The sequence below is a fragment of the Nicotiana tomentosiformis genome, chromosome 8, assembly GCF_000390325.3.
Source record: "Nicotiana tomentosiformis chromosome 8, ASM39032v3, whole genome shotgun sequence".
Taxonomy (NCBI): Eukaryota; Viridiplantae; Streptophyta; class Magnoliopsida; order Solanales; family Solanaceae; genus Nicotiana; species Nicotiana tomentosiformis.
The window spans coordinates 61,375,484-61,388,005 of NC_090819.1; the positions used below are offsets into that span (position 1 = coordinate 61,375,484).

General features: G+C 36.7%; 1 protein-coding gene across 1 annotated transcript; it reads right to left on the reverse strand.

The window, feature by feature from the left end:
- Positions 1 to 1,910: 1,910 nt before the first annotated feature.
- Positions 1,911 to 11,989, reverse strand: LOC104088561 (extra-large guanine nucleotide-binding protein 3). Its single transcript, XM_009593260.4, has 8 exons — positions 10,459 to 11,989; positions 10,236 to 10,373; positions 7,861 to 7,965; positions 7,600 to 7,779; positions 5,251 to 5,401; positions 4,087 to 4,334; positions 3,663 to 3,835; positions 1,911 to 2,815 (listed from the first exon to the last, which is right to left on the reverse strand). Exons 1-8 carry the CDS (start codon positions 11,401 to 11,403, stop codon positions 2,218 to 2,220), a joined length of 2,538 nt encoding a protein of 845 aa, XP_009591555.1. The 5' UTR covers positions 11,404 to 11,989; the 3' UTR covers positions 1,911 to 2,217.
- Between the last annotated feature and the right edge of the window lie 533 nt (positions 11,990 to 12,522).

The window sequence follows — 12,522 nt, forward strand, 5'->3', positions numbered from 1 at the left end:
ATGTCGAAACGATGATTAATGGTGGGATTAACAAGGTGTTTTTGAGGACCCCGATTGCTTCCATGATTCATCCATGGCTTCTTTTTCCACCTTTGATGAACTCCATGGACATGCCTTGCACCCTGTTTCCCATAAACAACACCTATATTATTTGAATGAGCCGAGGAACTAAAAATGAAGATAAGAAGAAGAAGAAAAAGTCTCAACTTAAAGACCATATTTGTGTTATGGTTTTAGATTGAATGTCTTTCTCTTGTGAGAGTTAAGAGGTTTTTAATAGAGGAAAAAGAGTTAACTTTCCTTCAATTACAAGTCACAAGAAAAATGTTCTTTTTTTTAGCTCACATGTATCACTCTGTCTGTATATTGATTGCTTTTGTTGGACCGCGCGTGATTATTGTTGTACGTACTAGTTCCTTTCTTTCGTTTTCTCCTTTGGCATAATTGTTGTACTAGTTAATTCGTTGTTTTTTATTGCTCATCATCTAATTGTGTTATCATCATCATTTTGTTGGTGAAGTTTATCTACGAAATGAATGCATTTATTATGGTTTAGACTTTAGTATATGAGACTCAAAGTGGATAACTATCTCTTACTCCCGACCACTTTAATTGATTCTTTTTTGCTTTTTCATGCATATTAAATAAGTTTACCTTTTAATATTAATTAACAAATAAAATTGACCATATTAACTTTTACTATCCTTTTAATTTGTTCATTGGATATATGATAAATACCTCCGAGACTCTTTGCTCCAAGGACAACTTTAAAAAAAAAAATCAATTCCTTCTTGACATCTGAAAAAATTAAATATTATGGGGAAAAAAAAGGTCAAAAAATTAATTAAAGTAGACCAGACTTATTACTAAGTATTTGGTATTGGATCAACTTAGTCAAAATCACAAAAGGTTAATATCCACTCAGCTTAAATGGTGCATTAATCGATTCATAATCAATAACCTTCTCAAATCCACTAAGCTTTTATGTGGTGCACTTTTCAATTTTAGAATCAATAACCACCTAATATACACAGCAGTTTTAGGTGTGCAAAAGTTTCTTTGTACATGTTTAGGTTGAATTACTTCACCTAGTACTATTAGCATCTCTAATTATCATCTCACAATTGACTGTATATGAAATCTATTGTTTATACTAATAATTAACTATTTATTAAATATTAGTTCTAACTAATTCACTTATTCATCATTCGCGGACGACCTGGCAAGAAAATGAAGAGAGAGAGAGAAAAAAAACTTGCTAAAAAGGTCGGAAGCAATTATTTTTTGTGTTTTGAAGACATCATGCACACTGATTGTCACACAACTATTTATGATTGTTTAGGACTCTGCCTCACACAGACCATATTCTGCCTTTAATGTTCATACCAAAAATATTAGCACCTTTTGTAGGGAAAAATGATTTTAACTGGTAATTGGAAATAACCTCAGTTTTAAGAGCAATCGAAATTTAGCCACTTTTTTATATAAAGATAAAATCTGAACAAACACCCTTAAAAATCCAAAAACATTCCAGCATAATATTTACATATGAGATTCCAACATAATGCGCTGGAATTTCATAATGTGTTAGAGTTCCAACATAATATGCTGAAAGTTTATACACATTATGCTAAAATTTTCAGTGTTTCAGCTAGGGTATCTTTGTCCAGATTTTATTTCGGCATAAAATAATGACTATTTTTTTAATGACTTTACAAAACGTTAGGCTATTTTTCGAATACCAGTCCGAAAACTGGCTAGCCCATGCTATTTTCAGCCATCCTGCAACCAAAATCTTTCCTGAAGGTCTCACCATTCCAATTCAAGATTGGTGTTAGTGAGGGGAGGGGGGAGGGGAATAATCTACTGAAACAAAAAGTCACTATCATCTGAAGCTTCTCAGGGGAAAATTACAGCAAAGAAAGACTCATATAATTGGTACTGCTCATGTAACTAAAAGCAAAGCTACTTTTACAACAGACAGATGAGGTAGAAGGTTGATAATAAGCATTTATTATCATCATTCCACTGCCATCTAAGAATATATACTTGGATGGCACAGCAATATAACCCAAGATAATCACTCACTTGAAACACCATCTCTGTAAAAACCACGAAAAGGCGATGGTGAAAAAAAATTAGATTCAACTTATTACCATATTACATCCCTCTTTCTTTGTCCTATCTACAATATCAACATACGTTTAAATTATTCTTTCACTCCTGCCGGATGAATGGAGACGAGCTAATATCGGTTGTACTGTAAAATGAATCTTCTGCTCCAACATAGTAGGTCTCTTCTTTTTCCTCGTCCCACTTCACTACCTCCCTTATATACTTGAATGCCTCATCAACAGTTATTTTGTCCCTTGCCCGAGCTTGCCACACAAATAGCTTTCTACCGGTGAGGGAAGCATAGAGGTCTTTGAACTTCATGGCTACATAGTAATATGCTTGGTGAGCGAGCGACTGGCTATTATTATGAGGTCTCAGTGGACTGAAATCAGTGAACCATTCACAAGCGCCCAATGGCACACGGTTGAGCTTCTCCTCGAACAGATCATACTTGTTCAATATTAAAACAAATGGGGTCTCTTTGAAACAGGGATGCCTGACCATTGTTTCAAAAAGTTCTCGGTAATGCATCATCTTGTTCTGAAGTAGTGTGCCACTACCACTGTCCTCTGGAGCAACCCACATCTGATCATAATCACTAAGGGCAACACAAAATACAACGACACGAACATCTTCAAACATCTCCACCCACTTGCATCCTTCATTCATTCCCTTGCCATTTAGTCTAATTAGCTGGTACCTGTTCGAATAAAAACATAATTACCAAAGCAACGGCAAGCAAAGATATGCATAACTTGTGGAAGTACACTCATATCATATTGAAGAGGTTTTACTCCATTAAAATATTTTCAGGTATAGTTATGATGCTGATTAATATTTTAGTCTATGTCCCTAGACTCGAATAGACTATAACACACGTGGATATATGCACCATCAGTGTACTGTTCTTGGTGTAGATGAAAAATCACGGCTCCGTGCAAAGAACACATGTTTGTCCAATCCGAGTGAAACCAGTATGTGAAGGCAATGTGAAAGATCTGGGACTATAGAAGATGTTCCAGTGAATTGTTCTTTTCTTCCTAACACGCTGTCAAAGGATAACTCCAGAAAGTTTCCACCTCCTTCATTTTGCATAAAAAATATGTCCTTAAGCCAATATTTCTTTTCTTTTTGGTAGGGAGGAGCGAATGACCTCTTTGCTAATTCAACAGTCCCCTCCTCGATATCTTAAGAACCTAATCAGCATATTTTAGTGTAAGCACCTATCTAACACAAAAGAGCATCCTAATTTGAGCAACTACTGCCCTAACCTTCCAAACGACCTTTTGACGCCTTATTTCCCATTCATCGAAGCACGTGTAAGTTGTTAATCATATGATTTACACAAGCTATATTTAGTGAAATACTGAATCAGCACAGGTTAACACCAGTAAACGCAAATGTATTTTTTCATCATTAGGTCAATTTATATAAATATAGAACTTCGGATCAGAATACAGTACTTCCAGAGAATTCCACACAAATATAGAACAAAAAACTAATGAATAGTAGCTTCAAGGCCAACAAATACAAATATCGATGGGTACCTGGTGAGAGGGGGAGGAGGAGCATCCAGATTGTCTCCATAGGTGTCAGACATTGGGCTACGATCATCCAATTGGAACTCCATAAATGCCAACCCATTCCCCTGGGTAACTCCTTCTGCATACAGAATGTCTTGCTCCGAAGGTTCATACTCATTGCTTGATACCTCAACAGCCTAAAAAGAGACTAGTTAAATATCCATTTTTACCTTCCACAATGATGAGCATTAGTCAGATTAAAACTCAACTATGTGATAGCTTCCACTATAAATCAAGAAAAAAGAGAAGTGGGATCAACTAGATAATTGAACAACTCCATTGCCCATAAACCTCCGATGCAGCTAGTAAAAGTATGTTGGTGGACTAAACTCATTACAAGGACTATATTGGACAGCGTGGTTCAAGAAACAAGTTATATGCAAAATACCTTGCCCAAGAAGTAATCCGCCACATCTGGAAGAAAATGAAGCTCATTCTTCCTCTTGTATGTTTCCTGTATAGCAGGATCTTTCCAGACCTCTTCAACCAATGGAGCATATTCACGCGTTGCTGCAGGGAAGAAAGCATCCAAATCTCCGGTTGCTATAATATCCAGTAGCCAATTTGAGAAATTCTTCAACCTTGGATTTAAGGAATAGACACACTGGGTGTTTTCCGCAGATTCGGTCTCACTACCTATAAAATTGAAATCAGTTAGTGAAGCGCATCCACTTGGTCTTTTGACAACCGCAACTGGAAACAAAACATCCCACCCTAATTTACAGAAGCATATGTTAAACCTTAAGAAACTGTTATGCAGTATTTACTTTCCATGTGAGATATAATGGTCTTTGAATTTGATAAGAAATGGAAGGAGTATTAATAACTAAATATGTACCAGTTAGCTGAACTCCTTGAAGATTATTTTCTTAGAAAAAACTTGATCAAGAATAGACAAGAACTACAGCAGAAAGGCGCAAGCACACAGCAAAGGATCATTTTTAGTTAAAATTGGAACGTAGGGATTGACAAGAAATCAAAGAGCACCTAAGCTATCACATCTGAAATGACAACTACATAAACTGCATTTATGGAAAAGTAAGGCAAGGCAAAATATTCTCCGAGTGAAGACAATTTTAAACAGGTCCTGACAAATAAAAAAATAATTTACCTCCCAATACTACGATGTCTATGCAATTACAGCTAATTCCCACATTCCGAGGAGATCTGAAAGAAATGCAAGCATAATAGGGGAGTAGACAGACATGGGTTTTTGGGATGTCCGAAACCACTGAAATGAAAACCGTAATACACAAGACACATATCAATCCAACTAAATTTCATTTTTAACGAACTTTTTAGAATACATCTGTTGGGCAGATTCGACTATTGGTAGATGAAGCTTGAGCATACTGCAATTGGTTAAGAGGAGGTAAGAGCTCCACTTTTGGCACAAATTGGCACTAGTGGAAATGGAGTTCAAAAACGTGCAGGGGAGGAGACAAAGCTGCAAGTCCAGCTGATGACTGCCAGTCTACCCCATCTAGAGCAACTCCTTCGTTAATTAGCAGTGCACTTTTTTATCAATACTTCAGGATATATTTTAAAGTACCTTCAGCTTTTATTGTTGATAAAGCCTCCTCCTCAAAGCGCTCCCTTCCATCAAGGAGAATGCTCAGATACTTGTAAATATTGCTTTGAATCATCAACTTGATGTCCTGGATTTCTTCAGGAGTAAACTTGTTCCCATACAAAAATTTCGCCTACACATTAAGGTTATAGACAGAAGCAAATGAGTACACACAAATGATAGACAGCAGCGGGTGCACCACCAAACACTTAAATGGTAAAGAAAAGCAAGCATTTCATCTCACATTCAGAATGCAATAATAAGCTATATGACCGAGCAGGAAGGGAGCAAAGGGCAAAGCAGTGGAGGTGAAGAAAAAGAATAGCGCATACAGACATGCAAGTACATGGTCCCCTCAATACATCATCATCAGATCTGACACTCCTTCCCTTCCACATTAAGTAAACATTTCTGCTTTCCTCTAGCCTTAAATAATGTCTTTTTAAATAAAAACAAAAGATTAAAATTCTTTTGTACTACATCCAAATTTTCATGATCTCACATTTTTTATACTTCTCAATAAAGCTTCTTAATTCAATCCAATATAGTTTCAATTATGGCTCCTGTTCAGACGCATAAAGAACTAAATTTGGATTTGGCTGTACAAGCACTCTGTAGGAGCTGCTGCACTACTTTTGAGATAAATATCATTTCTATGGTTAAAGCTGAAATGAGAATAGCTTTTGTCTTTCATGCATATCGAAATTGAGACTGAAATGAACGCAGTCCAGCAATAAAACAAGATACCAACCTGAGGTCTTAGAAGAACAAACAGAGTCTATCTATACCGGAAACCTCATGCAAGTACACTAACAGAGCTCAGGAACGTTACCAAACACACATAGGTGGGCTACTGTGCTTGCTTCAAAAGACATGCGCAGGCCACACTACTTACTGCTTTCACATCGACTCCACCCCCCCCCCCCCCAAAAAAGAAAAAACCAATGGTTAATCAGATCATTATAGTAAACAAAATCCAGTGATTGGCCGGAATAGCTTACTAGCATTCTTCTTCAGATAAGAAATTTTAAACCACACCATTTGTATTTCTTTCCTTTTCCCCTTTACTAGTAACTACAACAATTAAACCATGCACTGAATAGTTTCTTTCCATAAGGGGAGGAAGAGGATCCAATCTCGGGACTTTCAGCCACATTTTTCACAATAAATGAAGGAATTCACCCATTCATTTTGAGCCTTAGTTTCTTGCCACAAGAGTGTTTTACTAATCAAGCATTAAAGGAAAAATTTTCTGGCGATTTTGAACATATATTAGGGAGGGTTCCAGAGATGTACTCAACATTCGAGCATCTGGTACTCAATACGCGTTCAGAATAAAAGAACAGAATATATTATCGATGCATCATACACCATATTCTTCAATACCATGGGTGACACTGTATTTTTAATATTTAACAACAGAGAAGACATTGCTAATCCACTGTGCAGTGCTCCACAAGACAAAGTTTCTTCCCTTATTGTGAAGGATTCATGTCCAAGAAAACCGTCATGGAAAATGCGGATCTAGCACTCCAATTATAGCATTGTATTATAGTTCACCATGTTCTAATACAATCAACCAAACACATGACTAAGTAGAAATCTAGCTCATAATCCACATATTATTAAATCCAGATATTACAAATCTTTTTTATCTGGTAAACCCTGCCCCTCCCCCAGAAACCCCTTATCCAGGAAACGAGCGATGGTTTTTCCCACTTGGCTCTATTGGTGATTCAAACCCCCAATCTTATGATTGGAGGTGGAGAGCCCTTACCACTGGCTATCTCTCTCTTGTCAATCCTCATATTTCAATGTACCCCATTTAACGTTATGACTACCAAATGGCCCCATCTGTACCTCGTTTATGATGACTAATCAATGGTGACCTTTAACCAGAATATGATAGGACACTGAGGTTTCTTGTTGTTATACTCAGTCATCTAATTTAAGTCATAAGCAGTGCCTTACAGCACAGAAGATAACTCAGCTGCAATATATCAATCAATCAATCAATCACCAAGCCTCAAATTGATTTGGGAACTGAGCTGCAATATGATGCTAGAAAATTTTCTGGCAGCAAAATAAAATACGTGGATGCTAGCAGATTCAAGTCCATAGAACAGATGAATAAATCAACAGGCAACTGAACAAGCTATACTGCAGATATTTGAAAACAGTTACATTATGCAGAGAGAAGATAAAACCTCTAAGGAAAAATGTCATAGAGATCAGACCTATATATAGAAGCTTGGATTTAACTAGTTCAAAAATTAATCAAGAAAAATGGAACCCCTTTTCCTGAAAAAGGAAGTGCTGCAAAGCTAATACCTGTTTGAAAATAGTGCTTGTTCCAGAACCTTCAAGCCCAAGCAAAAGTAGCTTTTGAACCCTTTTCTGCTCTAAGTAATTTGGAACAGTAGTATAATTGCTAGGCTCGTCTCTCTGTCCATAGGGCTGACCATGCAGTACAGGCAATGAAAACAGAGAGCAAACAAACCGTGTTGATGCCTGCATGTCAATATAAATAAAAGATATTAAAGCAAAAACTTTGCCGACTAACATCGTCGAAACTGTACCCTATGTTGCTACCTTTTCCCAGATGTTGCCCCGAATATTGTTTTGTCCTTCTTCCTCGTAACGACCATCATCATATACCCAAAAGTGAGTGTCACGAGGGCATTGCACATTTGCAAACTGAAATGAAACCAATGTCAGGACTCATTGTAAATAAAAGGAGTTTCATTCTATGATTCTAAGAAGATAATCTTTTTACAGAAAGGTGAATCCAAGGCCCTTAAGCTGAATGCTATTACAATGTATGTACTAGTTGTCAAGCAAATGATATCATCTCTGCTACTAAATTGATGGTGATATTTCATCTTAACTTTGTAAGAATTCTTGTCAAAAGATTCTGCTCACTACCTGGACAAACCAACATCTTTTCTGTTCGTTACCTACTGTCAAGCAACAACGATATTACAGATAAGTCCTTAAACTAATTCCAAATAGACACATCAACTTCACATACAGATTTTGCTTTTTAGGGTCAATTTCTCGATACTGTTGTCACTGTTTTAAATATGGAAGTAATATTTCTCTTTAGAATCTATCAAAACCTCATTAAGGTATAGACATACACAAGTCGATGCAAAATAAGTTGTTTCCTTTTCTTCTCTCTTTTACCTATATCCTGTTGAAAAAGAAAAAGAATATTTGATTTTTTTTTTCTTTTTCCAACCGTCAAACATGAGACTTCTAAAACTTCTGTTTCCCTTGTGATTCTTATCGAACTAGGCGATCACATGGTAAAGGATTTAGATGTTCAGGGGATGAAACTTCTTAAACTTCTGTTGCCCCCGTGATTCTTATCAAACTAGCGATCATGGGGTAAAGGCTTTAGATATTTGTGGGATTTGTTAAGGACTTCTTTCTTTTTCATGACAAGAAAATACCCTTGAAACTGTAGCCCTTTACCAGGAGCTGGTGTTATATGGTCAGTTGATTTGAGTTAGTATGGATTAGGCTTTTAAGAACATGGAAGATTATGACTAGATTGAGGGCATCAATTTTTGCTGATGCCTATTTTCATTCAAGTTTCCCTATGTGAAAGAAGAAAAGATGCTGTCACAGAGCAGAAATAGGTGGTTACACCTTTTCCTTCTCAATAGGTGGCTGTTTCAAACAGGCTGCGAATAATGGTACTTAGGTTAATCCATTGGCTTTTTACAGATGTGGTGCGTGGAGCTGTTCTGCGAATTAGCAACTACTGTGGAGATATTTTCGTTAGATTCTGGATCATTAAGTTATTTAAGAGAGAGGGAGGCTTTGGTTTACCACAATGGCAAAACTCATAAATACTTTAAATCTTCTCTTCAGATACTTCAGACTTTTCTTTAGATGCTGGATCATTTTGAACCAAGCCTAACTGTAATTTCTGAACCACCTAAGTTCTCTATGCAGTAACGAAAAATCGAGATGATCGATTGTGTTGCTGTGATTGACAAGGAAAGATTCATTTTGTAAATTTCCAGACTTTCAACATGATTCACCGGGATATTTGAGATTCTATTATTTTAGAGAAAAAAGAAGTTCAAGGGAATAATAGAAGTGCTTGAAAAAAGGTTAAAGGCAAATCCATTTTGTTTCCTTTTGTGAGAAAGTACATGGAAATCTGTATAGATCCAGCTTCGTAGAATGACAATCAGTCAAATAACTAGCTCGGATAGTTAAAAGCAAAATACAAGTTTGAGGCTTTCTAAGTTAATTAATACCCTGGCTCTAGAAAACGACAACAGTTATAATCTACTAATATAAGGCAAAAGTCTTTCTTTTCACAATCATCTAAGCTGAAAGACAAGACACTCAGAGCTATAAATGATTTATTGGACGTACATTATTTACTTCCTATATAAGTGGGCAAAGCAGAAAGAAATGATTGTAGCAACAATAGATTGAGAAAAATATATGCATTGAATAAACGAAAGCTGTAAAATTTAAGGCATCTCCATGTGCGACAAATTTAAGAGAAGAATAGGGAGGTATGACTCACCACTGTCAGCTAGGAAACCTCATTTCATGAACAAATGAACAATAAAGAATCTAAGACCTATAAATGATTACATGGACGGACGTTATTAATATCTACCATCAGTCAAATTCCCTAATAGTTAGACAGATTAAGAGGAGGGGACAAAACACATAATTGGAACATAAATATGGAAGTAAAAATTAATCCAGCCTCAATGCTGGGTGGAATAATGCACAAAAGTTATAGAAACTCAATATTACACCAAAGAATGAGACGTATCCTTCACCACAATCAAACATACAAGCTGTCATGACCACATAAAGACAGGCTAGTGATAGGAAATGTGAATAACAACGGATCTAGGGTTAAATCTATTGCCTTACATATTTGTTCTGACATATGCGCTATTTAGTTGGAAAAACAAAAAAGGACAAACCTTGAGCACTCTGAGTTCACGTTTTGTAATCTCTCGGCCATTAATGTAAACCTGAGTATTTCCACTGCTGGCATGAGCACTAAGTTTTCCCGTAAAATTTAGGTTTGAACTAACAATTCTGTCTGGTTTTTCTCCTTCCTGTTTAATTAAGTCAAAAACTATATTAGGATTCTTCCTTCTGACATAAGGAATAAATAAAAAAGAATGTGATTGTTTGTTTTACCTTTCCCCATAGTCCAGATTCCTTATCATACCAATACCTCCCAGGCTTCAACTTGTGAGGAGGTAAAGGGCAGCCAAAGAGTTCTGCCATCTCATCTGGCTTCAAAGGAAATCCGTTGACAATCAGCTGCTCAGGTCGGAGCTGATTAGCAGCACATTCTTTTTCTGCTTTCATTATCTGCTTGACTTCCAAAGGACTAAGCAAACGTGATAATACTCTAGAATGTTTACCAAGTTTGGACCTCTTCGACTCGTCAATTGGCTGGCCAATGCAACTTACACATTTCCGCCCTTCAGGCATTGAACCCATTGCTCTGAGCACACAATTGCTACAATACTTTGCATCACAAACGAAGCACGACTCTTTACTCTCCCACTTCCCTTTTCCACACCTATAACAGACTCTTGACTTCTTTTTCTTCTTTGAAACTCCAACATATTCTGGAAAGACTTGGTTCTCAATTTCCACCACTTTTCTTTCAGATCTATCGACTGTATTGAAGGTAACTACCGGGGCTCTTCTCCCTGAATGCCTTGCAGCATTCCCCTGGTGATTCAGCACTGAACCTGGGGATGCCGAGGGGGAACCCGAAGAAGAATCAGGGTCCTGCAAGACAGACACCTGGGACTCGGAACTATTCGACAACCTAGGACTCTGACTAGGGGGACTTGTTACACCAGCAATACGAGATACTGGCAAAGGAATAGGTTCTATAATGGGGGCAACATCACGACTCACTGATCTTCTTCTTGATTCTGAAAGAGGTGATGCTGTTGGAATTGCACCAGAATTGACATCAAGGGGCTCTACTTTAGGAACCTCATATGACAATAGAGGACCAGTATACTCACTTGCTATTGAGTATTCCATATTAGCCCCATCAACTCCTGGTGGAAGCATTCTCCTCACCATCTCCCTCCAATCCTCTCCCTCATTTTTCTCCATTTCTCTCACCCACCAAAAGATTCAATCTTTCTTTACACTCAATTGCTTATCACTACTTACAATTTCTTGATACTAACATTCATCTGGTAAATAAAAACCTCTTAACTCAAACCAAGATTTGCCCTTCTCAGCAAAATCACAAAAGCCCTCAATTTGGAAAGATTCAATTGCTCCTGCTGATCAAAGCTTTGACATCTGAAATTTCAATAGTCCAAAGCACAAAGTTTTCAACCCAAACAAATCCAAAAGGCTGACAAATACATGTTAGAGAGAGAGAGAGGGAGAAAGTAAAACAAAGTTGGCAGCTTTAAATGGGAATCAACAGTTTTGAAGGTTGAAGTGTTCCAAAGTTTCAGAGTCAAACTAAAACAAAGCTAATCCTAAGTTCCCAACTTGCTTTGAGACAGTTTCAACTTTCAACCAAAACACATGTACACACACAGAGAGATAAATTAATGTTAAAAAAAAAAGGGGGTCTTTCTTTAGAAATGACAAGAAAAGAGTAAAAAGGAAGAAAAAAGTTTTTTACTTTGATACAAAACACTAAAAAAGAAAAAAGAGAGAAAAGGGTTGAATATCTGTGGACAAGCAAAGGTGAGAAGATGAATCTTTAGTTAAATGGGTGGGGAGGGTAAAAAGATGGTTAAAAATTGGCCTCAACCTTTTCAAGCTCCTAAGCTCTGAAAAATTAAAAAGTAAAAACCAAAAGGGTGTTAAAGCCTAATCTTTTGGGGAATCTACCCTTTTGAAGAAGAAGTTGAAGAAGGTGCTAAAAGATAGATACATGTATGTATGTACTATGTAATGTAAAAGCTAGAGAGAGAGAAACTATATTTACAGATAATTTGATGGAGAATACGTAAAGAGGAGGGTGGGTGGTAGTGGGTAAGTGGGGTCCATGTCAAGGATTACATTTACATGGTTAGGGGGACATTCTTGACCAAGGGAAAAGAAGGTGACGATGAAGCGTGAGGTGAGGTGTAAGCTTGAGGCGCTGGGCATAGATTCTATGATATTTAATTTTTAAATATTTTATAAATTAATAAAATAAAATAAAAAACTATATATTTTAAAATTATAGAAAACTCAAGAAAATTATAAATTTACTAGGAAATATAT

What these genes read in the sequence shown, in the direction of transcription:
- LOC104088561 (XM_009593260.4), bottom strand. Translation starts at nt 11,403, where the DNA reads ATGGAGAAAAATGAGGGAGAGGATTGGAGGGAGATGGTGAGGAGAATG. An exon ending in AATCTGGACTATGGGGAAAG is followed by an intron (nt 10,374 to 10,458) that starts GTAAAACAAACA and finishes TTAATTAAACAG; the next exon opens with GAAGGAGAAAAACCAGACAG. An exon ending in ATCAACAATAAAAGCTGAAG is followed by an intron (nt 4,335 to 5,250) that starts GTACTTTAAAAT and finishes TCAATTTTATAG; the next exon opens with GTAGTGAGACCGAATCTGCG.